Source organism: Seriola lalandi, unplaced genomic scaffold, assembly GCF_002814215.2.
Source record: "Seriola lalandi dorsalis isolate HSWRI2012SDOR001 ecotype SW California unplaced genomic scaffold, Sedor1 jcf7180002054968, whole genome shotgun sequence".
NCBI lineage: Eukaryota > Metazoa > Chordata > Actinopteri > Carangiformes > Carangidae > Seriola > Seriola lalandi.
In genome coordinates, this window is record NW_019525519.1 from 224,010 (window position 1) to 251,989 (window position 27,980).

Consider the following 27,980-nt stretch of genomic DNA (forward strand, 5'->3'; position numbering starts at 1 on the left):
TATTCTTTAGCAATGTCCTTACTGTCCATACTCCCTCCAACGTAGAGCTTTATTACTACCATCTTTGTTGGGTATTGATAAAAAGGGCAGGTTTCAGTATGAACTCCCCTTCCTTGTGTGTGATAAAAGTGATCGACACTACAATCAGTGTGAAGGACATGTCCGTGTTGCAGTTTTGTTCACAGGACACTGTCACTGATGGAGACTCACATGTGGTTTGTTAGTGGAGACCATGAGAGCTGAAGGTTGGCGGGAACTGGAGAGTGGCTGCCCTTTAGGAATAATGTGCCACATAGAGCATGGGTGTATCTGTCTCTCTTACCATTTGCAAAGCACATTTAATTTTTTTTCATAGTCACACATGACCTTTAAAACCTCACTTGCTTCAATATAAATTGTTGTTGGATTTGATTTGTATACTGTAAAGCTCCCAGTCCCCTAAGGGCCATGTAAAATAATTACATGACTCTACTCACTTTCAAAATAAAATTCCCTTAAAAGCAGATTTTCTCCCACTTCTTCAAGCACTTCCTTGGATTGACTGCCTTCCTCCACAGGACGTATCTGAGATAATGCATTTGGGCAGTACTGTAGGAACAGTAAGTCATAAATAAAACAATAACTCCATAATGCACACATTAATATTACAAGAGGTGTCACTGATATAGCACTAAATCTGAGGACAAAATGTTTACACCCACCATTTTTGGAAATCCTAATTGCACCTGGAAATCCCAAAGGTTCATTATTTATGAATGAGACTCTTGTGAGTGTCCTGATTTTACTTAGTCACATATTTCTTGTTAATGCCTGAATTACCTTGAGATACAAACAGTATGTAAAGCCCATTGAAACATGGCATTAAAATGCAATATTTGAAAATTCAGTTTTCATCAGCTCACACTGTGGAGAGCTCTAATAATTATATAACATGATGACACAGATCAGTTGGATAATCGGTCTGAAAATATGAACAAACACACACACACACACACACACACATGCACACCCACAAACATGCACACCCACACACACACGCACACACACAAATCCAGTAGAATAGAGGATCATACAGTTTATTCAGCAGCCAGAGACTCAAATTCTACTGAATTCACTAAATGAACTGAAAATTAGAAAACTTCACCTGCATGTACTAATTATCTTTTTTTGGTTTACATTGTTATGTGTCAGAAAAATCCATCATATATGTAATATTAGAATCGTCACTCATGGAGGATTAACAGATGCACATGTTGAGTCACAATCTATGTTAATGAATCTACAACAAGTTAAAACAGTAAATTAATTAGTCAAGAACATTTTCTGGGAAAAAATGACCATTTCAGACATTTTTACAGGACACAAAGTCAATAAATTGTGTTCAGTGTTCTGTAATTAGTTGTGTATAAAGCAGCTTCAGGCTACTTGACCTGAAAGACTTACAGTCAAAATGAACACACCATGGGAATCTTTGTCTTTTTCAGCATATTTGAACAAGCAAACATTTGATCCTTTCTGAAACAGTGTCTATTAATGAAGGTGATTTACTCGAACAAATAACCCATAAAATCAACATGTTGTAATTATTTTCATAATTTTAATCACCACAAAAAAAAAGGAAAATGTAATTACACCCCTGCATTTATCACACCTTCAGATCCAAAAAAGGAGAGTCAGGTGTTGCAGGTTCCTCTTCTGATGTTGCCTTTGCTATAGAAGTGTGTGGTGTCATCACGCCAAGATCTAAAGAGCTCTCTAATGCCTTCAGAAAAAAGGTTGTGGATGCCTATGTGTCTGGCTGGGGATTTAGATCAAATCTCCAGACTATTTGAAATAAATCCACTGAGGAAAATCATCTACAACTGGTGCAGATTTCAAACCCTTGCCAATTTGTCCAGGACAGGCTTCCCCGGCCAACTCAGCCCGAGAGCAGACTGATGCAAAAAGAAGTCTCCAGGATCTACAGGTAACTCTTGCAATTGTTGGTCTTCAAGTGCATGTGTGTAACATCAGAGAGAGATTGAACAAATTTGACCTGGAGGCGTTTCAGGAAAAAGCCTTTGCTGTCCAAAAAGAACATTATCGTAAGACTGCAGTTTGCCAGTGAACATTTTCCTTATGGTTTTGTTCAAGTATATCACCTGTACTGTGTCAAAGATGATCAAATGTTTGCTTGATCAAATATGTTGAAAGACTCAACATTGGATGATCTTATTTTTACACATGACTGTCTATATTTCTATTTGCAAGATAACATATTATTTTCAAACGAATTCACAGATTCACTGCTCGTCATAAATCTTCATCCTTCCAAACACTCAAGATAAGATGGCTGCAGACAAGAACATGGTTGATGTGTTTGACGGCAAGTTAAGAGGTGAAAATATTCAAAATAAATTTTACATAAAATCGTTGCTATAGTTATTTTTTGTCACTTATTTGATTTTGACTGGTGGCAACCAACAAAGCTTAAAATTATGTGACATGCACCTTTAATTGAGGCCCCGCCCCCTCACCAAACGCATGCGTGATCTTGTTCTGAGTCACGTGCCGCTTGGTTCAGCTTCCTGTTAGCAGCTGCTGGCTGGTGAGTTTCTATCCACTGTTTTCAGGCTGTCTGTGTCTCTACTATCGTCAGGCAGCTCCACAGACTGTGCACAGGGACATTGACATGACTCTGAAATAATGTAATGAACAAGAAGTGTCAGTGAATTCAGCCACGGCGCAGTTTAGGAGACACAACTCGGCCTTGAGCACCGCGCTGTTGGAAGTGACCCATTCAGTTCCAGCTGGAGAAAAACTTTCATTTGACAAAAGTTAGTGTTTTTTCACAAACAACATTTATCAGACGGGAGACTTTTCGCTGTAATTTATCGTCTCAAAACACGCAGTTACATAAAGGCGGTTTGCCTTAATACAGCTGCAAAAGTTTTATTCATACACTCATTACTTGCCTCACATCAATATGTCAGATTTTTTCAGCAGCCAAAGGGGTTTCCTACAGTCTGTGCAGGAGATAAATGATCAAACTGGATTTGTGCATACACTATATCCGGTTTGGGAAGAAGCAGCCCAGCTCCTAGTGCTGCTAGTGATGATAATTCAATACTAACGCTTATTACTTATTGTCCTTCCAGATTATGCCAAAATTGTTTTATGATGTGCATGATAAGTTTAATTTGGCTGAAAATCTGTCATGACATGAGAGCTCATTACTTTTTGTTCATCTCAAACACTGAACATCATTGGAATGGGATAGAAATGGGTTCACATTTTAATTAAGGCAGCAAACCAATGACTGCTTTCATTATCAATTGACGTGGAATTTTTTTGATTAATTTATTAGTGAATCGCTAAATGCTTAGTCATCAAAATGGCCCAGGGTGTTATTTGCTTTCTTGTTTTGTATTAAAAAAAGGGATTCGTACAAATATTTTGCATTCTTATTTGGTATATTACCTAAAGCTATTGTTTTAATTAATTCCTTAATTTTTTTGTCATTCGACAAGTCAATTAAACAACTAATTGTTTACCACTAATTTTAATTCTGATGAGCATGTAGCTAATTCTAAGTTAATGTTCATTTGTAAGTTGATTTTTACTTTAGGGTTGTATTTATTGATCTATAGCCCAGCTCTCACAGATTCTTTATTATCATACAGCACATCTGTGATTATACATGCAGATGTAATTAATTATCACTCAATGTAAAACTGATCTCAACTCCCTCACTGTATTGAATTATCTCACTGGATCGCTCTTATGGTTAAAACAGTAACATGTTCTTCTTAGTTTATGTTAACAACAGCTGAACCATTTACAAAAAGCACCGAGCAGATGACTTTCATACACAGCAGCGGTGCTTATCAGAGTGATTTACGATGGATAGTTGATGAATGTGCTGTCGTTACCTATATGCCATATATTACCATTCATCACTGAGTCACTCCAGACTAATCAAGAAATAACCCAGAGATATGTTCCCCTGCCCAGTGTAGTCATCTAAATCATGTGCACATGAACAGAGAATTAGCTCTGGGGTTAATATGAGTCTGACTGTAAATTATTTTTATGTTATTAATTAGAAATTGCTCAATAATTACGCAAATTGTTCAAAATGATTTCCAGCTTACCTTGATGAAGTTGATGAAATGAATTACCACCACAGATTGACCTGAAGGTAGTTTCTGAAGACCGTGCTCTTGTGTCCACCTTACTGTGGTGATCAAACATAATGTCAAAAATGCATTGTCACTAAGCTGAAAACTAAGCCGCTTTTTTAGCTCATGTCATGAACAGCTGACAATGTGGAGATACATGGTTTTCACAGTACAGTAACAAAATATTTAAAGTTTTAAGTTTAAAGTTGGATCCTCGTGTAGCCATCATATGAAAATGTTGATAAAATATAGTGTTGAGTGAATTTAGACAAGACTGTGTGTTTTAGTAGTGATGTAGAAAGTCTGTGGGTGGGGTAATCACCACCAGTATTTACAGCCTGTCCTGTTGCCCGAGGGCACCACATCACAATGAGCTGACGTTAGTAATTCAGCACCACTCATGCATGTAGAGAAAAGTAAAGGGTTGCAGAGCTGAGCCTTGGTATAATTCACTGTGAAATGTAGTGTCTGCAGATTTTTCCCTTAAAGATCAAGTCTTTATTATGCCATATGCTGTAAGCAGCTCAGACAAACACTGAACAGTCTGGTGGATTACATCAAAACTTCTAGAAAAGTGGATTTTTTGTTTTAATTAAGTGCATGTTTAACTCCTCATGTTGTCTACAACAGGTGTGGAGGATGAGCTCAGGCAATGGGACCAGGAGGAAAGTTGGCAAGCTGCAGCATTTCAGCAACATGGTGGCACCTGACCCTGAAACACTGACTGAGGTTCAAGGTCTGTTTAGTAAAGTTAGAGTCTACGTGAAACCGTCTAATGGGGAGTGGTGTATCCCTGATCCAAATATTGCTCTCAAACACCAATCAGAGGAGCACTGCCGGCTGCAGGCCCTGAAGGTGTCGCTGAATGCTGTAAAGAACCAGCTCAGTGACAAGAACGTCCAGGTCTGGCATCAGCACACCAACTCCACCAATCGAGCCGGGAAGGTGATTGCTGCCGTGCGCTCTGCTGCCAACCCGGAGATCTGCACTCAGGCCTGGTGCAAGTTCTACGAGATCCTGGGAACCTTTGATCTTCTTCCAGATGAGGCTCTTCAAAATGGAGAGCTGAACACAGTCCACCTGTGTGAAGCTCCAGGGGCCTTTATAACTGCTCTGAACCACTACATCAAAACCAGTGACTGCACACGCTACTGTGACTGGAGTTGGGCCGCCAACACTCTCAACCCGTACCACGAGGCTAATGGGGGCAGCACGACCATCGCAGATGATCGGTTAATTGCGAACACGCTGCCCTGGTGGTTCTTTGGCTCAGATAACACAGGCAACATCATGATCCAGAAACACTTGCTAGAGCTGCAGGTGTTTGTTTCCAACATGCGTAGAGTTGATATGGTGACGGCAGATGGTAGTTTTGACTGCCAGGAGAACCCGGATGAGCAGGAGGCGCTCGTGGCGTCGCTGCATTACTGCGAGGTCACAGCTGCATTGCTGCTCCTGAGCCCCGGTGGCTCCTTTGTGCTGAAAATGTTCACCTTGTATGAACACTCCTCCGTCTGCTTACTCTTCCTGCTGAACTGCTGTTTCCACTCTGTCAACGTCTTCAAACCCGCCACCAGCAAGGCAGGCAACTCTGAGGTTTATGTTGTGTGTCTGAACTATGATGGCAAGGAAGCTGTGAGGCCGTTGCTCTCAAAACTCATTCGTAATTACGGACCACATCTGGCTGATAGAGAGGCACTTTTCCCCAATGCACTTATCCCAGAGTCGTTTCTGAAACAGCACGAAGAAGTGTGCTCTTACTTCCACACACAGCAGGTGGAGACGATCACAGAAAACCTGCGACTGTTTGAAGGCATGAGCACAGAACGGAGACAGCGGCTTGACCACATCAGGGACTGTATGGCTCATGAATACCTGCAGAGATTCCAGGTAGGATGTCTGTCAAAGTTCAAGCCTGACCTCTGAAACAGCAGCAGCCAGTTTCACCTAAAGGACCTTTTAAAAAAATAAACTTTATCTTCAGCATTTTCTACACTTAATTAAAATGGTTTTGCCAACAATCTATAAGTGTTTGCAATGAGAAGGAGAAAAGCTTGCCTGCCAAATGACTTAATTTGTAAATCGACCAGTGTAATTGTTGACTTTTACAAAATACAGAATCTTTCATTCTTCCTTGGTGAGATGCGAAAGCGTTGCAGATCATTTTCATGGAAGAAACCGTCTTCCTGTAACTTTTTTTTCAGTTTAGTTCCATATCCATTGAAGCTATTGTATTTTCTGGTACATAGTTTTTTTTTTTGCTCAAATACAAATAAATCCAACATTAGTCTCAGGTTTCAACGCTTTCAAAAAGTTTGAACTTGATCAAGTTTCTCTCTGTGTGTAGGTGAGCTTCCTTCCACGGAGCCGATGGATCTCCCGTAACACGGTGAGTCCCGCCTGCTGCAGCGTCTCAGCGGGCCGACCCCTGGGACAGAAGAAGCAAACAGGCTCCTTTAATGAGCGGAGGGAGCTGCAGACCCTGACCTGGAGGGAGCGCATCGAGAGGGGTTACCATGCCAACTGGATACAGAGACACTGCACTGAGGCTGAAGGGACAGGCTGCATGCTGGAGGGCCCCCTGTCCGAGTGTCATGTGGATTCATGGTACGTTATTGTCGGGGCTGCACTGCCTGCACTCAGAAACTCTCCGTTCTGTGAAGGAGGACTATTAAACCACCTCAATGAAGCCCTGATGGAGACGGTAGTAGACTGGAGTTGTGTAACTCCCTGTGACTCTTGTCATCTGGTTTGCACAGCCTCCATTTTGTCCAGTATTGCAGGTATTTGCGTCGACAGTGACAGTGATGGGAACAAAAAGAATAGCCAATGTCTGGTGTTTGGCAGCCGCTCAGTGTGGGGTGCCTGTGGGAGCCAAATTGGGGATTTAGTCTTAACATTTTCTGCAGAGCCTTCATTTCCTCAAAGAGGCTGCATTGCACTGCACGACGGGGAGCCGCTGTACCAGCAGCAGCTCTTGGGTTGTGTTGCGTTTTCCCTGCAGACCCTGAACTCTGGGGATGCCCTGCTGCTGCCAGTGTTTTCTGCCCTCACCCGTGTCACAGCCGCAGTTGTGCTCTGTCTGCATGTGTGTTTTCGCTCTGTCACGTTCAGGTGTCCGCCCCCCTCTGGTGTAGTCGGGACAGTGCTTGTGTGTGTTGGCTTCTGCCCTGAAGCTGCTGCTCGAATACTCCCTGTTCTTACTGAAGTCCATAACTGCATGAGTCAGCTGTTACGAGGAGAGGAGGGTAAAAGTCAGTCCCCTGGCTGGGACAGACAGGTGCTGCAGTTTATTCCCATGGAGGAACTGCTCAGTGGTGGACTGACTGAGTTCCTGTGGACCATGAACTCTGAAATCATCCAACAGAAGCTGCATCTGCTCATGCAATCATAGTGCAGGTTATTGAGCTGTGACTCTCATAAACATGGTATTGTTTCAGAACCGGTCTCATTATCTTACAGTCTGTTTTATTCTTGTTGACGCAACAGACTGCGGTACTGCATGCTTGCATCAGGAAGTGAGACAGATTTATCAGGCTTCATACAGTTCCCTCTGGAAACAACAGACTCTGTAACTTTCACATATGCAGTTCTACTCCCCTTTAAGTCCGATGATGATGATCCCCAGCAGACATGGTCTTAACTGTGTTTTCAATGCTTTTTATTTATTAAGGACATTTTTTCCTCCAGTTTGTGTACTGATGTTTTGGATACAGTACCAAAGGCTTCATGGATTTAAAGGAGCTATTTTTAAGTTTTGCTTTTGCGACATAGCCAACTGTTAGCATTAACAGCTGTTTACTTACCAGTCTTGTCAAGAGCTTCAGCCATTGTTGCATTTACAAGACAAGAGTTCGTAATATGCCCCCTGACCAGTGACTTGGTATCGGAAAGTAACGAGACGGGCCAACTGGGCCGGAGCTAGCTGGTTAGCATGCTAACTAGAAGAAAAGAAGTGATATAAATAGAATCAAAACAAGAGTTAATATTGGCGTTGCTTTCACCAAGTGGAGACATCTCTTGGCGAGTGAAGGAATGAAGTTCGATGCTGAACTTGCAGCGTTTGAAAGTATTACGTGGTGTGGAAAAATAGAATTTAAGCTTGACTAAAACATCAGCGTAGCATCGGTATCAAACTATATATCTGTCATTGAATAAGAGTAGTTGAGGTCATTTAGAAACAGCCTCACCATGACATGGTTTGTTTACTTTAGTGCACTGACAAGTTTATTTTTCAACTTGTAAAATGTTCTGTTCAGTACATATCCTAGTCACATATACAAATTCATCCAAACAGTCAGCAAAATGGTTAGCCCATGGAAAAAGCTGATTGATATTTTAGAGTTAAAAAACCCGATAATAGTATGTTGTTATAGTAAAAGTATACTATTGGTTATTAAAGAATTGGGCCTAAAAAAAAGTTCACCAGTTAGGTCTCAACTTGATTTGAGTTCATCTTAGTTCTTATTTCAGCTGTGACAAAATGTTACCGTGCTACAGGCGCAGAAATCGACGACCTGCAGGCGAGAACATCACTGTTTGATGATAAAAACTGGCAATGCATGAAAATGCTTATTACTTTCAGCACTAGATCAGCAGAACTCATCTGTGACTAAATTCACTGAGGATTTTTGGGAGGTTGAATAAACAACAGTCCAACCCTCAACACCAAACCTCCTGTCAGTCACAGATGGTTTGTGTTGAAATCCGCATCGCACAGAGCCTGGAGTTTACCCTGAAGTGCCTGTTGTCTTTAACAACACATTATTTCATCCCAGGATGTTGGGGAGCTTTTTTATATTTTACCCATCATGCATCCTGTAGCCAGCTTCCTGTTTGCAAATCAATTTCTCATCGTGTCCAGTGAGAACATGTTTCTATTCTGATGAGAGGACAGTCTGAGGGCACTAAAGTCTTTTGTACTGCATGGTTTATACAACTAGGGAGCTGTTGAAAAAGAAATATACAAAATAGCTTCAATAAAAACATACTCTATTTGTTCAGCAGTGTTTTTTATTTTTGGTTTCTGGTTTTTATCAGTATAATGTTGCTGATGATTTTATTTTCATACAAAAATAATAAAAATTTGCTTTGACAAATTATATGAAGTTAAACTTTTCTGAAAATGTCTTAAATGTTACAAACATCTGAACAACTAATGTGCAGATTTCTTCAAATCAGCACATTAGTTGCAGGTGTCTTTACAGAATGTCTCTGATTACACAAAAAATTAAATTGCCCCTCCAAACAAAACAACCTGCTGGATTAAAAGAAAAAGGTTTGTTTTAGTTCTTGGCTGAATGCTAATTCATAATATTCAGGTGTGAAAAAACAGTTTGACTACAGATTGTCGTATACTATTTTTGTTTCTCATGATGGAAAATTTCTGAAGATCGAGTTTCAGAAACAAAAGTCAAAGAGGCGATAAGGCTCATTATACACCAGACAACAGAATGGGTGAAAACTGGAGTGACTTTGCTCTTCTGAGATCCTCCTCAGATGCTGTCCTCTTGCAACTGCAGCAGAGGAGACTTTTTTATTGATCCAGATCTATTTTCAAACAATTCCTAGATTGTTACCACTGGTGGTGCAAAAATGTAATGTAAAATGTCCTGAGGTACTGAGGCATCATTCACACAGTGTCTCCTGCAGCATGCTTTCACCTTCAGCAACGCGTTTCTATTTCCTGTCAAAATACTAAAACAGAATTAAGTAAAACACAATACGAAGTCTCATTTTAGTAGGTCAAAAGAGAGATATATCTCTAATCTGTTTATTGCCAATTGTTTTCAGCTTATTGTTTTTTGCCCTTTGGGCCATTCTTAATATAGGTGAGTATTTTGGGTCAAGCTGAAAAAACGCTCATCACAAAAGGTTTCTATTAAGGTTTTCATTTTGTCAGATTAATACCTCAGTTTCTGCTCTTGTGATATTGTGGATTACAGTTGAAAACTGGATTAGAGAGCAAATCAGCAAGTCATAATCTAATAATATGTCTCCCTGTTTTTCTGACTTCAGCGACACCATCGCCCACACAAACAATTCAAATCAGACATATTAATATTAATCACACAGATTAATACATATTAAAGATTTAGGAGACTTCCATGTTCTTAGCATGAAAAACAGGGAGGAAAGCAAATAAATATTGGGCACAGTGAGACCCTTTAAGATGTCAGTGCAGTGTGTGAGACAGAGTCAAGTGATTGGGTTGTATTGTGTGGCAGGAATCTAATCCTTCCTCAGTGCAATGTTCTTCTGTCACCACTCTGGCCTTTCCAAATATGTACACACACACACACACACACACACACACACACACACCAGCAAAGCAATATGTGTGTGTGACTGCAGCTGATACTGAATACAGTCCAATCTGTGTGGATGAAGTGATCAGATGGTGAACTTGTGAACTCACTTTGAATTTATCCAAGTTTGAAGCTGAATTGATGTAGTTTTAATTTGTTTGATGAAAAAGGTTGTTGACCTACAAAACGGGTTATTTTTTGTAGATATCACTGATATGTGCATTATTTAATGAAGGCTAGCTGTAGGTTTTGTTCCTTCAACTTAAAAAGAAAGAGTTTGTATTCATATTTCTTACATCAGTGATATCTATAATAATTAAACAGTTTTGTAGGTCAACAACCTTTTTCATCACACAAATATATATGCACACATATGACTATATGTGGTGACAAAATGTTAGCAGGTCAATTTGTATCCATTGATATTAGAGACCTTATTAATGCAGTTCAATTATAAATCAAATGCATATCAACAATAGTAAACCTCAGGCAAGCAGCGAATTAAAGGACGAACAATCGTTATTCATTGTAACACATTATAATACTGTCAGTATATATGTGTCAAAATGGAGTAAAGCTCAACAATAGCAGCATTTTTGGCTGATATGAATGTAATGTTGAACCCTTGATTCTCTGAGTGTTTTTGTTCTCATCCCTGTGAACGGAGACTCACTCTTGCTCTGCCGTCCACATAGAAAAGATGTTTACACACCAGGTGAAGTGAAACTCTCATTATGCAGCAAAAACAAGGCCGCAGGCAGAAACTTGTGGGAGAGTGGTTTTCCCCGCAGAGCAGGATGTGTTCATCAGAGGAATTCAGCTCACTCAGACATTTGTCTCTGATCTCATTTTCACTGCAGTCGCTAATCTGTGAAAAAAAATAAAGCGGGTTCCAGTACAACAGTCCTCAAAACATTCTCAGCTCGACAAAATGGCCAGAAAACTCAATGTTTTCTCGACCGTGTCGGAGATATACAGTAAGCTTGATGGTCACCTCTGAAAGGAATAGTGTCTTGGTGTACGGACTGAGTAGTATCAATCTTCTCATCATGCTCTCAGCGAGAAAGTGAAGCATAGTCTTTGATAAATATTACTAAATAAATAAAACTATAACATAATTTACATAAATACCACTATATTATTGTAAAATAATGCATGTTTTCAGAATACTATGCTTATTGGGACAAAAAGCAAATGTTATTTAGTGAAATTTAATGTGTTTTCAATATGTTTCATCCATCTCTGATCTGTGTTGCCACTGTCCGCAGGGTATAGGGTCAGTTGCAACATCTGAATTCTTCCATTCAAATAAATAGTGTGATATGTTATATGTAATCATCTTTAAATGGTATTGGTAGTTCGCAGACAGATGTAGACGTAAGATTAACATCTAAAAAATTGGTTGGTCTAATCCAAATAGTCTCTGATTAACTGAGAGAAATGCAAAGAGTGTTGCAACTGTCCCCAGTCCCCAACCTAGAGCCGAAATAATTAGCTGAATGATTAGTCTATTGAAAGAAAATGAATTGGTGGCAATTTTGATATTTGATTTTGCCTTTGAGTCACTTTTTAAGCAAAAACGCCAGAAATTCACTGGCACCAGCTTGTGTAATGTTAATACTTGTTTTCCTAGTTTTCTATGATGTATGTTTTCCCAACATCTTTGGGGCTTTGACTGTCAGGCAAAACAAGCAATTTGAATATGTTAAGATTGTGTTTTACTATTTTGCGACATTTCATACAATGAGCAATCAATCGATTAATAAAGAAAATAATGTCAGAGGTATTGGTAATAAAAATAATTGTTTGTTTCAACCTTACAGTGCTCCTATGATGGAATAATACTACAGTACTTTCCCGTTTTCTGTGTTATTTGACAATTTGTTAAAACACACTTTTACTCAGTACGGCCAAAAAAAAGTTTTTAAACGAATTATATCACAGTTGATATTCTACATCAGTGGCACAAAATTGTGACACATTAGTGATTAACCAAATTATGTAGACCTAAATGATGATCTTTTATTTTTTATTCTTCATTATAACATCGCGACAGACAGGTGAATACATGTACAGCTTGGTTGATTTTGAAACAGTGAGTGGGAGTCTTAATACAGGATAAATGTTGAGGATGACAGTTATGTTTCAGCTCCGACAAGATGAGGAGCAGAGTAGAAATAAACACACCACTGAACAATCACAGTGAACATCTGCTCTCTGTCACAGCGACACTGCAGCGATGCAAACGAGAAACGCTCTCTCCTCATGCAGCTGTTGTCTGTCAACAAACCCTCTTTGTCCTGCTCAGAGACGAAAGATGGATCATCTAAAAATACAGAGAGGAGAGATCAATCTCTGAATTAGAAAAGCAGATATGAGCCAGGTCACATCACATCTGGCGTGGTAGACAAAAACAACACTTTTACATTATAGACAGGAGTTTGAGCAAATATGAAAAAACACATTGTAATTTGTGTTAACAGCCCCGGTGAGCGGCTCGTGAAGTTACTGTCACGACTGAGGGCTTTTTAAAATCCAAAGCAAAGCCCTCTGAGGTCTGCTGAACAGTTACTGATAGTGATGAAGCTCAGCTATTTTCTGCAGTATTAGTGGAAATGTGAAAATGGAAAGTGACTAACAAGACATAGATAAGAAAAAAATAGAATTGTGAAGATGTAATCCAGCCAAACTATGATGGGTTGACTTCAAATAAATCACCCTGTGAGATAAACCATTCCTCCCTAGAGACTGTGACCGCTGCAGATAATGTCTGAAGTGATGAATATATACTGCACTATATTCTTGCATTAATCCTCAAGACCTTCCTAAAAGAGAATACACAAGTGCAAAATCCATGAGAGGAAGGAATTAATTAATCCAGCTTTCATTTGTGTTATACCGATGATTTTAGGTTGTAGATACAGCTCAGGAGCCTGTAGGGAAAAATTAAAAACTCAGCGAAGGAGAAAAGAGGGATTCAGGGTCACAAATCTTTCCATGTGGCAGGTGTTTTCCATTCATAAACAACAGCAGCCAATTAACCTCTGACACTTGGCCAGGATTGGAGTGTCAATCTTTGTCGATTCTTGGAGATATTGCAGTTTAGTTCCTGTTCTAATGGCTGCTTTATGGATTGAGTATGTAAATCATGTTGGACAGTCTCAGATTTATTGCTAAAGCACAATGGTTTTTGGGGTTTGTCTTTTTAAAATGCCAATCAGTTTACTCTCTTCTACGGTACTGTCTGTGCAGAGAGGAGCCAGCAGGAAACACAGGTCCTGAACTGTGACTCACAACATGTGCTTTGTGTCGGATGGCACATACATAACTGTGTTTAAAATATATATGTAATATCAGCTCTCTAAGTGTGTGATTCTAAAGGTGTTATTAATCGTAGCGCTATTATATAAGAACCCTTTGCACAGTTAACCAAAATATTCTCAAAAGGTGATCGACATGATCAGCAATTAAAAGTACTATAACATTTAAAGCCCCGGTGTTTAAGGATTGTAATGTGAGGATTTATAGTGTTAGCTGTATCTGAATATTAGAAGAGTCCAAAAGCCTATTTTCTCTTCATAACTAATAGTTGGATATTATTCATTTTTATTTTGTGTTTCTGTGCTGTATAATTTCCATATGGTACATTGGACAGGAACTTGATGGGTCAAACTGTCAACTGCTCCAATACACACAGCTGAGTCTATGTGATGAAATGGGAACCATCCAACCGGAAAAGATTTCAAAAGATATTATATTGTGTTATATTATATACTGTATATTTTATAGTGTAATATATGCACATGAGCTGAAAGGTAATGGTAATTATACATTTCAAAATTTCTTTAAAGTTATTCGGACCGTTTGATATGTTGCTACTAGTGTGGTATCTTGGCTGAGATATGAATACAGGATGGAAATGTTATGGAGGATACTCTAGGAGTGAAGGCCGGGGCCTGATGAGGGGGAGTACCTCTCCTGACTTCCACTTCCTTGCATTGCTCAATATGAACCTTTGTTCAACGTGACAAGTTTTATGTTATCATCTATTTGAACTCAGAGAATAACCATTTATGGACATAAATGTTGGTTCTGCTCTTCCATAGGCTGTTAGGATTGGGCAAAGAGGTATCAAGAAAATATTCAGCCTATAAATTGTATGGGTTTGGGACAAACGGGGGAGATCCTTTTTGGCCTTGGGTCCTCTCACAGGCTGTTTTTGATGCTTGTTCAACGATGCTGTGCCTTTTTGTAATAAACCTTTTTATATACAAATGAGCCGGTGTCAGCAGAGATTCCTTCATCATCATCACATCATCGCAAGAGAAGAAACAACACTAGTTCAACTGGGGAAAAATAATATGGAATAAATCATGGACTTTTTATTCTTTTGGTCACTTTTAAATTATATACATTTCAAAATCACGAATTTTGTACCGATTTTATAATTTGCAGTTTATGACATTAACCTGAATCAAAGAACAATATCCGAAACATTCCACTCAACACCATGAAATTCACAACACAATGACTTCCTCTACGATCACTGGTGGTAATGAAAACATGTTGTGAATCCCCTGCAGCCAATAACATCAGTTGTTGTTGTTGTTTTTAAGTGATTTAACAGTCACAGGTAAAGATGAAAGCTCATAGTGATTTATTTTATAGAAACCCCAGAAACCCCTGGTAAAATCCAGCTTGGTGTTCTATTGTTTTAGTCTTTCAGACTTCACATTAAGTGACAAGTGCTGTCATTTCATCTAGAGTCAGTGACATAATGGGGTTACAGCTACATTACCACTGCACACGTTTTTTCCACATTTAATAGTAAAACTCCATAAAAAGAAGAAAAGTGTTGACCATATATTATTGAAGTGTTTGTGCTCTACAGACAGAGCTATATGCTAAAGATTTTACACAATTATCCAATGCTATCCATATGAATATAAATTGTCACAGGTTACGGTTAAAAAAAAATTGTGACTACATACTTATTTCTATCATTTTCACCAATGGGCCTACATCAAGCTTTTCACATCAAGCTTTATTTATATGGCTTATACATATCAAAATAAAGTATGTAATGAAGTATGATAAAACATTTGTAGTTTGCAATATAGATATTGCTTCTGATAATATGGCCTAGATACATAGAAATTCATATTAAGCTCACAAAATCTGTTGGGTCAGAGAATACAGAGTAACAGGTTTAAATTAAATGACAAACTGAATTGTGAAATTCACTCCAGACTGTCAAACCTGAGACATCTGAGATTTTCATTTAACTGATAGATGCTATTATCGTGTACCAAGGTATATTCTCTAGGGCTGTAGGATAAAAGACTTGTAATATGAGTTTTTTCAGCTGAGTGTGTCATATGATGCCTTAGACCTGGGTGATAGGTTGGCTGTGGATTACTGCTCTGGGTCAAATATAAAAGTATAATCAAAGCGATGTGATGCGAATTCACGAAGCAGCGTTTGTGTGTGACGAGGTGAACATGTCCAGGAACAAATGTCTCATGCTGGGTTCATTTACAGTTGAGAAATATTCGATTGGATATTGGAAATATTGAAAGTAAAAAACTGAAAATTAAATTAAAAGATGATTTGTAAAAAATGTATTTTATACAATGTATTTTTATAAAATTGTATTTTTATACAATCTCTTTGTGTTTACTATGTTTACTACTATTATTTCCTACTCATTACATTGACAATAAGCACTGCGATGCACACCTTGGTAGACAGATACCTAACATTCAATCACATGACATATTTCTCTGTAGGCAAGTGTAAAATGTGAACGTGGTATGGCTGAAACCTGCCAGGCCAACAGCTTGCACTTTGAGCTCAATGTGTAATGGTCAAAATAAAAACACGGTGCAGCCAAAGCTTTAAATGTGCAGCTGCCAGAACAGTTAGTGTGTGAAGCTGCTGCGTGTTTGTTGGGTTTTCCAGCAGTTTGTCAGATTAGGTCCCATATGGCCTTCATCGGCTTTAGCTTAATTTGATTAATTTGTTTCAAGACTTGTAATCACAGGAGCTGATTTCACAGAATTTCTCTTCTACACTATGTTTGAACAGTCATAGTCAGAGGCTGATAGATTAGTTCTTTGCCAGTGTTGTTTACTACAAATTGGTCTGTCTCTCTTTCTTTCCCTGTCTGTCTCATGGTCTCTCGCTCTTTGCTTGAAGTCACATCAATAGACCTCTGTTCACCCACTGAATTGAATTGACTCAATAAAAGCGATTGCCTGGACAGAGGTGGGGGCGGAGGGCACAAATCAGGCTACGGGGACACTTGTTGTTGGCATTCAATATGTACACACACACACACACACACACACACACACACACACACACACACATACAGTACACATCCATCTGAGGATATATTTGCTCAGGTATGTATACCGCACTTTTATATGTGCATGTGGGAGTGCTTTGATGCGCTTCAGTGCATTTGTTTATGGCGGTCTGTCAACACACGATGATTCATCACAGCACTGAGCTCCTGCTCTTAAACATCTTTTCCCTCCATGTGTGTTTGTCTGCACAGATTCATATTTCTCCTCTTAAAAAACACGGATGATGAACAGTGGTGGGTGCAGGTCGGCATGTGACGTGAACCTTTAACTCAGTTACTCAGTCAAATGTGTTTGTGTGGCTTGAGACACCTTAAGGAAACCGCTATCCACATTGTTTGATGCGCTCTGACTCTCATCAACTGTTTTGTGAGTTGTTATCCAGCTGAAAACTGTTGTTGAACCGCTGTAAACAACTGCCATCATCTCGTCACATAGCATTCTGCCTAGTGTCAGCTGCTTTCAGCCCTTTATCTGCTTGCTTCTCTCTGTGTTCACATACAGGTACAGTATTTAATACTGCCAAATTCCCAATGAAGCTCTTCTCATTTACATGTTTTTCTGTTTATGTTGTGACTCTCTGTGCCAATCCATTTGGAAAACTTTATCTCAGTCACGTGGTATTCAGCTGACCAACATTGGGATTATGATCACTCAGTCAGCCAGACACAGACATTCATGATTACAGGGCTGCCCTCGCTGTTGTGGTCCAGCCCAAAAAGGGCAACACAACTGGAACATTGTTTTTTTTTCCAGCTGTAATATTATGCATTGTCCCACAGAACACACCGATGTGTCCCACCATGTATGTAACTCTTTATTTTCATCCCCTTGCTTTATTCACAGCACTTCTGTGTGTTTACGAATACCCAAGAGGGACAACTGCAAGCTAGTGCTGGAAGGCAGGGGTAGAATAAAAAGAGTATATTTGTCCTCTGGAAATGTTTGAATCCTGTGTAACAAACATATGAAGATATGAAGCATTTAAAGGAATAAATGGAGATTCTTCTATTTAACCTGCATAACCACAGTGAGCGCTGCCAAAACATGGGAGACCTACATCAATACTGTGCTTGACTGCCTCCTGTGTAGACACACCCAGGGCGCTGAAGCTGCTCTGCCAACGTGCTGCTTATGATGCACCTCCTGTGTAGACAGTGTTAGGTGAGAAGACTGATATCGTTCACTCCAGGGAGTCACTGCTCCCAGTCCAGAAATCATGCAGCACATAACATAATAACACAATGTGTTATGTGTGTGTGTCTTTGATTTTTGTATGGATTAAATAAATAAGATATGACATGTTAAGGAGTGAGATTAAGGGGTGCTGTCATGTGGATTTTGTTACCTTTTGACAGAGCCAGGCTAGCTGTTTCCCCCTGTTTCCAGTCTTTGTGCTAAGCTAAGCTACTGGCTGCGGGCTGTAGCTTCATATTTAGTGTACACATGAGGGATGTAGATCTTTTCTGCTAACACTCAGCAAGAAACTATTCCTTTAAGATGCATATGTGTGTGTGTGTGTGTGTGTGTGTGTGTGTGTGTGTGTGTGTGTGTGTGTGTGTGTACGTGTGCAGAATCAGATCACTCTTTGCATTGCTCTGCACGCACTACAATTTTTGGACTGACTTTAAATTCTTGCTACTCAACAATGCCTTCCCATCACTTTTCTTTTTGTAGATCCATGAAGTTGTTGCCTCACAGCCTCATTACAGGGCTCACTATTGCATCAGGAATACAAATAATCACTTCTTGTCTCAAGTGACATTATTCCTCATGGTAGGGTTGTTTTTGCAATTGAGAAATGTACTCTCTGGAGATCCAGTATCTTAATGGTTCCCTATGGATGAGGGAGAACACATCACTCTGCCTGCATATAGGGAGATGTCTATCTCCTCCTAACTGTTCAACCAAGTCAAAAGGTTTATCCAGTCGACTTGGCTGTTCAGCCCGCCTCATCTGTGCATCGCCGTATGTGATGATGTGATGATGTGATGTTTGGGTTGCATTGTGTGAATTCAGCTCCTATCTCAGCAGGAGACGGCAGCGTGATGGTGGCGGTCTGCTGTTACTGTATGTGATTCTCTACATATTTGTTGCCTATACAAATTTCATGCAGTAAATGATGATGCAGTTGTGCTCATTGTAAGGTTTTTTTTATCTGTTCCAGTGTTCTGCTGGGAAATAATCACAACACAATCTGCCAAATAGACTGAAAATTGTATTGTGTTTTATCTGATTTCAGCATAGGTTTTCCAGCCGTTGGCAACTCCAGCAGTCTCCATCTCTGATAATCACACTATAGTCCACATTGTGCAGCTGATAAAAATGGCTGATTACTGCAATGAGGCACCCTGTCACTCTAATTTACACAAGTCATACACTCACACTCCCGCTGCTCAACCGCATTAACACCGGAGCAAATGTCTCTGGCAGTCAAACCCGGAAAGCTTAATTTAATCTACATGCACACTTCCACACAAATAAACCCACACTGTGGTATTTATTCTTACCAACAATATGCACATTTGGTATGTATTGTTCCTTTGAGCGTGTAATTATGCACTTCTAGATGCTGTTGTCTCAGCGCCATCACACCAGTGAGAAGGACTTTGGTGTAATTTATTATTTTGCAGAGGGATTTCAGGTGATATCTGATTGGCTGCATGGTAGTGTAGTGAAGAATTGAAAGTTCAGGTTTGGAGATGTCCTGCTCATCACAGAGCACAATAACACACCTGTCCCGAAAGGCTGCGTAGCTAATGATGACAAGTGGATAAGATAAACAGCCACATGGATCACTGCACTGTTATCTGCAGAGGACTGTCAGAACAGCATCCCGGCCATTCAGAAGACCGATTGTCTACTGAATTGTATAAGGCTTTATGTGTACCGATGATGCATGTGGTGAATACCAGGTGTAGGCTTGTTGTAAGTGCAGTGTTTAGCGCGCAGTTACCCTCCATGCTAGATGTCTGCAGGTATCTGACTAACATGGATCGCTCCCACCTCACAGCTCATCAGATTGCCTTTTTGTTCACATTGTGAGTTATCTTGCTAGATCTTTATAGCCATGCTAGCAGGATGGAAACGTTGTACGGTTGTACCATTTTAGTCCGGACCAAAATGTCTGTTTGCTGCATTGTCAACACAATTTTGTACAGAACAACTGGGTCCTCAGAAGAGAGCAATCCTAATGACTTCTGAGGTCACCGTGAAGTTCACTTTTGTAGTTTTGAGTGAAATATCTCAACAACTATTGGATATATTATCATCAAATCTGGTACAGATGTTCAGGTCAATACAATGTTAGTCATCTCTTGAATTTTCATCTAGCTCCATCATCATGTCAAAATTTGAATCTGACCCAATACTTTGTTTCAGGACCAGTTTACATTATAACCGCTCAACATCAGTCTCTTCTCATAGCCACAGTGAGCTGAAGTAAGTGCTCGGCTCAAAGCATTGAACAGCTGGCCAATCACTGTGTGTAGTGGGTTTCGGGGGAGGGGAGAGGCTATTTTTCCATCCAGCGCACAGTCCTGATAAAGTATACTGGCGGCTGTAAGTACAACCTCACAGAGCTGCTTTCTGTCTAGTCTGGTTGTCTTCTGAGATTTTGTTTTGTTTTCCTACCACTAATCTTTCCATGTCTTTAGATTCCTGCCTCAGCTCCTTCACCTCCACATCCACCTGTCACCTCCTGCAGGCAGCACTTCACTGATGTTTATCCTGCTGCCGCTGGACAGCTCGCTCTAGCTTACCCTTCCCAGTCACCTGCTTACTCCACTCTGCTACATTGATGGCCATGTTAAACATTTATTCAGCCTCAGTTGTTTGTCTCCTGAAATCTTGTCTGTCCTGTATTGAAGTCCTTACATACTGTACCAACTCTGCCCAATTTGATGATGGTGATTGGGATGCTTAAAATCTTCATCTGCACCGCAACATAGCTACGTATCCTGCATTTACCCACATCTGCTAAAGCCAATAAACCAAACCACATCTGTAGGTCAGCAAACAGTGGCAGCATTCAGGGTTAAAGTTCAATTGATCTGAACAGAGAGCAATATTTTAGGAGTATAAATTAATAATAAGACGCTGCATGTTTTATGATGCATCCTCTACAGTCTGACCAGGTGGGTCATGTCACTGGTTCACGTGAAGCACAAAGAGATTCAACCATGACAGCATGTTGGGAGGTTACTCAGTGCACGCAAACATCAGTGAGGGGTTCATTACGTCACACAGACACACACACACACACACACACACACACACACACACACACACACACACACACACACACACACACATAGGGGGGAGGTTAACACTTGACAGATCCATTTGGTGAGGTATGATTTCTCACTTTATGTAACTGATTAGCATATTGGACTTTGCATCATCAGTGTTTCTTGTGGTAGTTACTCTTGTTAACCTGCTTTTTCTCACAGTGGATCAGCAGATCAGAGATGAGCCGGAGGCTGCATTTAAGCACAGACCACAGTTGTGCAGCTGCCTTTGATGCATCTGTGTTATTTAAGACAGTAATATTTAATTTAATTTGTTTCGCCGTCAAATTCTTTCTCAAACACACACGCACGCACACACGCGCACGCACACACGCACACACACGCGCACGCACACACGCACACACGCACACACACACACACACACACACAAAAGATAGTAGTATCATATAAACAAAGTAAAAAAAGAACCTGTGGCATTTTTTTTTGCCTCACTCTTCCTTCTCAAAAGTTTAAAATTAGTGATGACTCTTTGAGAAAAGTTGCTTCCTTTGCATTAACATCAGTGTCTGTAAGAAAAATGGAAGAGGAAGCTCTTCCTCAGAAGCTGCATTACAGCAAGACAAAACAACCTTGGTTTTTAGGGACACTGGAAACACGAGACTTTATTTCAAAATGGATGCCAGAATGGATAACAGACTTTAATATTCTCACAGGGCATGAAAATTTATAACTTAAAAACTGGTTGTACTTAATGTTACCTCATGGAAGGAGCAGAGAGAGTGAGAGATGTTGGAGCAATGACTTTCATTGATTTAAGCAGGACACATCGAAACAGCGGCCGCCACTGGAGGTAATAATCATCCATAAGAAAAACCATTAGCCCACAGTTTCAACCTGAATTCACTAACTTATCTGTCTATGTTTAAATGAGAACAGGCTATACTCTGACCTGCACTGGTTTATCACTTTGTTATATTTCAGTGTGACCAGTAATTTATCATTATGTATCAACACGAGCAGGATTTCTGCACTTTATCGTGCATGATTATGAAAAATTGTAAAGACACTGCGTTGTCGCTGCATTTCAGGAAATTAAATCAAAGTGAACTGAAAAGCCTCTTAAACACCTGGCCAACATGCACACTTCCTCATTCCCCTCTCCCTTTCATATTAATTATCAAGCGTAAGCCATTTTATCTAAATTTCACACAATGCGCATAATACAACATTAGCAGGATTGCATAATTATCTATAATCCACGACACAGGAAATGTACAATGACTGGCACGCAAAACCACAGCCTTCCTATTGAAACCTATTTGAAAATTCATTCTGTATGTGTGTATGTGCACATATGTGTGTGTGGGCACCTGCCTTTATGTGTGTGTGCATCACATGTGTGCACTATAAGTGAGTGCATGAATGTGCACGCTTGTATCCATATGACACTTGATCAGAGGTCCATTAACAACCTTGTCCCTCATCCATTATTGTCGTTCTCATATCATACAACTCTCCATTATTCATCCCATCACTTTACCTCCAACACTCTCAGCGGGGAGCGTTCAGAGCTCTGCAAACAAATCCTATAAATTCTCTAATTAATATTCATACAGTTACAGTTTAGGCTCAAAGTTCCTATAAATATCAGCCCCCACTCTCCCTCCCTCTCTGCCTCTCACACATACATATACAGCAGGATTACATATGCACTTATCCAACACACGTACACACACACACACACACACACACACACACACTTATTATCTGCCCTCGCTGACTCTCGCTCTGTTTTTGTTTTATTCATTTCTATCTGATCAGCAGCACACAGGTCTGCAGGGAGGTGATAAAGTGTCTTCTTCTTCTTCTTCTGCTTCCTCTTCTTCTTCTTCTTCTTCTTCTTCTTCTTCTCCTGCTTCCTCTCCATCTAAACCCCTCCCCCACCCCCCAACACAGCACCCACCCTTTACACCAGCTTGTAGGGACCAAACTGGAGAGGGAGATGCACCAAGGGAAGATGGGAAAAAAAGATAGGAGGAGTGTACAGCTCGTTCTGCAGAATGAACAAAGACGTGTTGGTGATTTAGTGGCCATGCAACAGCGACTGCTGCTGCTGCTGCCGCTGCTTGGATTTACGCCAAATATGGGTTCGATTGACCAAGGAGACTGAGTGTCCCTCCGACCTCCACAGGCCAGGAATATGGAGGGCTGTGAAAAGCAGATTGAGGGGGGAGATGAAAGTAAAAGCAAAGAATGGAGGGAGGGTGTAGTCTCATGTGTGGGTGACATCTGATAGGTAAAACTCAGCAGACAGTGAAGGAGTGATCTGGTCCTTACTAGAACATGACATGTGCATCACTGCACATTTGTATTGTTTAGACTACCTCCTTCTGAAGTGCTGCGGCCCTTGGGATGGGATATTTAATTTATTCAGGCTTTATTTGATAATTCACAGTGGGGGTGGGGGTGCAGAGTTGGAAGAGACAGGGATGACACAGAGCTTACAAGATCCATCTAAGCCAGCAGGGGGCCCCGCTCAAGGATAAATAGTTTGATGTCATTTTCTCCCCACGGGAGCAGCAGGATTGGATGATGTATAATGATCCTGCTATCAAACCGGCTTCCTGGGCAGCAGTTAATGGTAACTCCTATGCAAAACCCCAGGGAGTGCTCTTCCCCCTCCCCTTGTAATTGGTCCCCTGTTGTAGCTCCCTGCAGGCTCCGTGCACGGTGGGGGCGCCCCCGTGTGGCAGGAAGCAGAAGCGCGGACGCCGCGGGGGGTTTAAAAGCCCCGACTGAGCAGGAGCTGCCCACAGTACCAAGGAGCTCCAGGAAAAGTTTTACCTCCAACTATCACAGTCGACTTCAAGGAGGAAGAGACAGCAGAGATGGCCACTCAAGCACAGAAGCCACCCCACCTGCACCTGGCTGAGCTCACCGCGGCGCAGTTCATCGACATCTGGAAACATTTTGACGCAGACGGTCAGTGTCCAGCGGTGATTCATAAATGAGTATTTACAGTATAAGAAGCTAAAAATGTAATTGTGAGGAACATGTCAGATTTTTATTCACTGTATTACAACTATTTTATTTCCAGTTAGAATTTAATTAGTCTCCTCTTATTTTTGTTATTGTTATTTTATATATATAGTCAAATGAAGCGCTAAAATCAGCAACATGATTATATTTTAGTAGCATATGTCACTAACTGCTGTAAGAAAATTAATATATTCAATCCAGCTAATCTGAAACGAATACCAGCTGTTTTCAACGTTTTCAGTTTTACATGACTTTTGTCCTTGATGTGTCAGTGGTAAAGAAAAAAACAAAAAACTAAACAAAAGAAAATAAAATAGGTATGAGATTTTAATGTTCTTTCATCTGATGAAATTACATACTTTGATACTTACTACATTTGCTGTGATTAAGCGTGAGAGTAAATGTGCGAGGATCTGCAGTGATTTTGAGATCATGATAAGAGAAATAAGTCTCAGTCAGAGTTAAGTTATAGAGGGAAGGCTGGAAAAGAGTGAAAAAATATGAGAGCGAGGGAGAGAGAGAAAGATCAAAAAATGTGAGAGAGAGAGAAGGAGAGATGAGGGAGGGAGGGATAAAAGGATGCAAGGGAGAGAGAGGGGGGAGTGAAAAGGTAAGAACGGGTGTTTGATGGGAGGAGCTTCTGAATCTGAGGGCTTACTGGGATTGAACTGGAGGGGTGTGCGTGTGTGAGTGTGTGTGTGCGCGTGTGCGTGTGTGTGCGTGTGCCTGCGTGTGCGTGCGTGTGCGTGTACTGGTAGTAGCACACAACCACTGGTGGACGATTCTTTACAACAACACCTGAGTGAACACATAAACCCAATTTTACTCCAGTAAAAGTAAATAAAATAAATTAGATATAAGTAACATACTATCAAAAGTATGAGTGTAAAAGTAGTCATGCACGTAGAACAGCAGTGACTATTATAAAGTAATGGCTTATTATTACTGATGCATTAATATATAAGCAGCTATTTAATGTTAGTTGGAGCTGAATTGATCTATTTTTAATTCTGTATTGGGGAGCCAAATCTGTAACAGTTAGAGCTGAAACGTCAGTTCACTGAATTAACAATCAATTAGTGAATTAGTGAAATTGGTCAAAATTCTCTATTCCAGTTTCTCAAATATGATTATTTGTTGTTTTTCTTAGTCTTATTATATTGAAAAAGAATATCTTTGGGTTTTTAACTGTTGGTCGGACAAAACAAGCTGATTGAATATGTTGACTTGACCTCAATTAATTGATTAGTTGAGAAAATAATCAACAGATTCATCACATTAATAATGAAAATAACCATTAGTTGCCCTAACAAGACATATTTTATTACCTGTGATTAAATCTGAGCTGTTAACTGATCATATGTTAAATCTTAATCTGCAAAGTAACTGCAGCTGTCAGGTCAGTGAGGGGAATTGCCTCTGAATCTGACTTGAGAGTGAAATCTTTAAAGTAAAGTGAAAGTACTTAAAGTAAGTACATGAGTATGTACTTAGTTATATCGCATCTCCGTCTCCAGGTTAACAGTAGTTATACTGTGTGTGGCAGCCAAACTGTCGCTGTCCCACTCTGTTTCACTATGAGCCACTCCAGCTTTAGTGGTTTTCATGATCCAACTACAACTGAAAGATTATTTTCTGAAGCCATTCAGAAAAAAAAAAAGCTCTGACCTCTGTTGTTAAACCCTTTTAAACCCTGTCTTTTAAACTGTCAGTGTATTTTCATCAAACGGTACTGTAGAGTCCCACACAGCCTTCACAACGCAGCCTCACTGCAAACTGCTGTTTCTGGCCAATTGTGTCAATGTTGGTTTGTTTTAACCATGACCGCGATCTTCCCCTAAACTTAACTGAGAGGTTTTTGTATCTAAGCAACCAAACCGTAACCAAACAGTAACAGTGGTGATAGATCAGAAGATGGTCATTTTAATCGTTTTTGTGACAGTTGTAACAGTTTTGGATCAGAAAACGCTCATATGAGTGATTGTGGAAGGACAAGTGACCATTGTTGAAAACCTCAGATCTTAAAACAGGTTACATTTCAAAACTATACATCGATCGAACTATAGGTGGAGATAGAGTGTTAATGGCCAGCTGATCAACGGCTTATTGATCTTGAACTTTTCAGACCGAGACATCTGCAGTGAATATTTTTTTAAACCATTGTACTCACGCAGCTCCTCTGGAGAAGTGTAGGGGTTAAGTGTCCTGCTCAAGGGCAGGGCACAGTAGTGGTGATGAGGGTGAAGAAGCCACAGCCAATGACTCCCCCACCTAGATGAGTAGAATCATGAAGTGAAAGAAATGCTTTTTTTGGGCCCATTGGTGTGAATAAAATCTAAAAAAAACCTTCCTCCTTAGTGTGATTAAATGTTTTAAAGGATTGCCTTCGTCTAATCTTCTTAATATCTACTACCATCATTAATACATAAAGCATTACACTCAGCAGTCATGACTGAAGGGATCAAAACCTGATGCCGCAAATTAGAAGTACTAACAACTGAAGTTTTTAACTCCACAACAGACCTCGTGTTCTTTAGTTACTACTCAGTGTGAAAGAGCCGGAGAAAGTGAGCGTTGGTCGGCTTTAAGACCAGAAATTTTTACTGCTAAGATAAATCAGTAAAATGGAAAGTGATTGATCCATGGGAGTAGAGCCTTGTACGTCATCACAGAAAAAGACGCACAAGTAAACATAGACTCTTCTCTCCACTCATTGTAAAGCAGTCCAGTGTTGGGGGGTGGGGGGGTGGGGGTGTTGTTGCAACAGGTTGTTTTCTTGACCACAGCTGCTGAGCAACAGCAACACTACGGGACTGTGCCTCCTACTGGCTATTCCTGAAGCTAGTTCCACGCTGGATGAAACACAAAGAGTGGCGCATGCTTTCCTCTTGATCATATAGCAATAAACTCCACTGAACTCATCCATCTGAAGAGTGGTATTGCAGCGTGCAGCACCTCATGAGGGCTTTGATGAAACACCCTTTCTGCAATGATCTGTCTTTGGCACGCACCTTTGTGCCGTTTTCAGTCATGAGTCAGGCAGATGGTTTGTTTTCGAGTTGCCGTTGAGCAATCGGCAGTTGAGCTGTGTTTGAAAATGTTTTAGGAGAGAGAGGGCTGCATCTGCTCAGTGTGCAGCGGTGCGCTCCATGTGGCAGCTGAGATTTGTGTTGTAGCTAAACTCCGGCAGTGCGTCCCAATGAACTGAGAACACATATACAGGCTTTATTACAAATGATGGGATTTGAACACACTTATGCTTCATCACAGGTTATTTGTTCTTTCCCCACCTGAGATACTCCGGTCTGTATTTAATCACCTTTTATTGTGAAATAACTAACTTCACCAGAGAAACTGGACATTTGGAAGGTGCAAAGGTTTACAATTTATTTAAGATGGCCACTGAGGGTCGATGACAGTTTATTTTGTGCCAGTAAAAGCAACATTTGTTGTTCAGTCATCTGTCCTGTAGCAACAGTACCTGCGCTACAGGTACGTGAATGAGAAGGCAATAGGCATCAGCTGCAGCTACTCTCACTTTGGAAATACGCTATCCTTGTATTCTCCTTTTCTTGCACTTTCCGCACTTGGTTAAACTAAACCCCACTCTGCCGACCCAGCTGGAAAGAGCCAGCCAAGCAAGGAGGAAGCAGCACTCAGTAAAATAATTACTGCTTTAGGTGATACTGAGTGAGTCATTGCTCACAAAGTAAAAAAAAATCTAAATATTTCTGTTTATAACAAGCCTTTTGAGCTTGTTTTGTCTCCACACCCAGAACTTTGTGTAAAACACCAGCTCAACCAAAGCACAGATGGTGACATGGAGCACCTATCAAATACAATGTGGAAATTAAG

At 40.3% G+C, this 27,980-nt stretch overlaps 2 protein-coding genes across 3 annotated transcripts in view; both read left to right on the forward strand.

Moving 5' to 3' along the window:
* Nucleotides 1-2,545: 2,545 nt before the first annotated feature.
* Nucleotides 2,546-12,250, forward strand: cmtr2 (cap methyltransferase 2). Of its 2 annotated transcripts, none has more exons than XM_023395691.2 (3): nt 2,546-2,587; nt 4,791-6,050; nt 6,508-12,250. In XM_023395691.2, exons 2-3 carry the CDS (start codon nt 4,800-4,802, stop codon nt 7,552-7,554), a joined length of 2,298 nt encoding a protein of 765 aa, XP_023251459.1. In that variant the 5' UTR covers nt 2,546-2,587; nt 4,791-4,799; the 3' UTR covers nt 7,555-12,250. The 2 variants fall into 2 exon arrangements, with proteins under 2 accessions (XP_023251459.1, XP_087027033.1); XM_087170907.1 differs by lacking the exon at nt 2,546-2,587 and adding an exon at nt 2,617-2,816.
* Nucleotides 12,251-23,889: 11,639 nt separating this feature from the next.
* Nucleotides 23,890-27,980, forward strand: part of LOC111646238 (calretinin-like) — an 11,494-nt gene continuing 7,403 nt past the window's right edge. Inside the window, exon 1 of the mRNA XM_023395686.2 lies at nt 23,890-24,068. Coding sequence (XP_023251454.1) covers nt 23,975-24,068 — 94 coding nt within the window. The 5' untranslated portion in view covers nt 23,890-23,974. The remainder of the gene's footprint in view (nt 24,069-27,980) is intronic.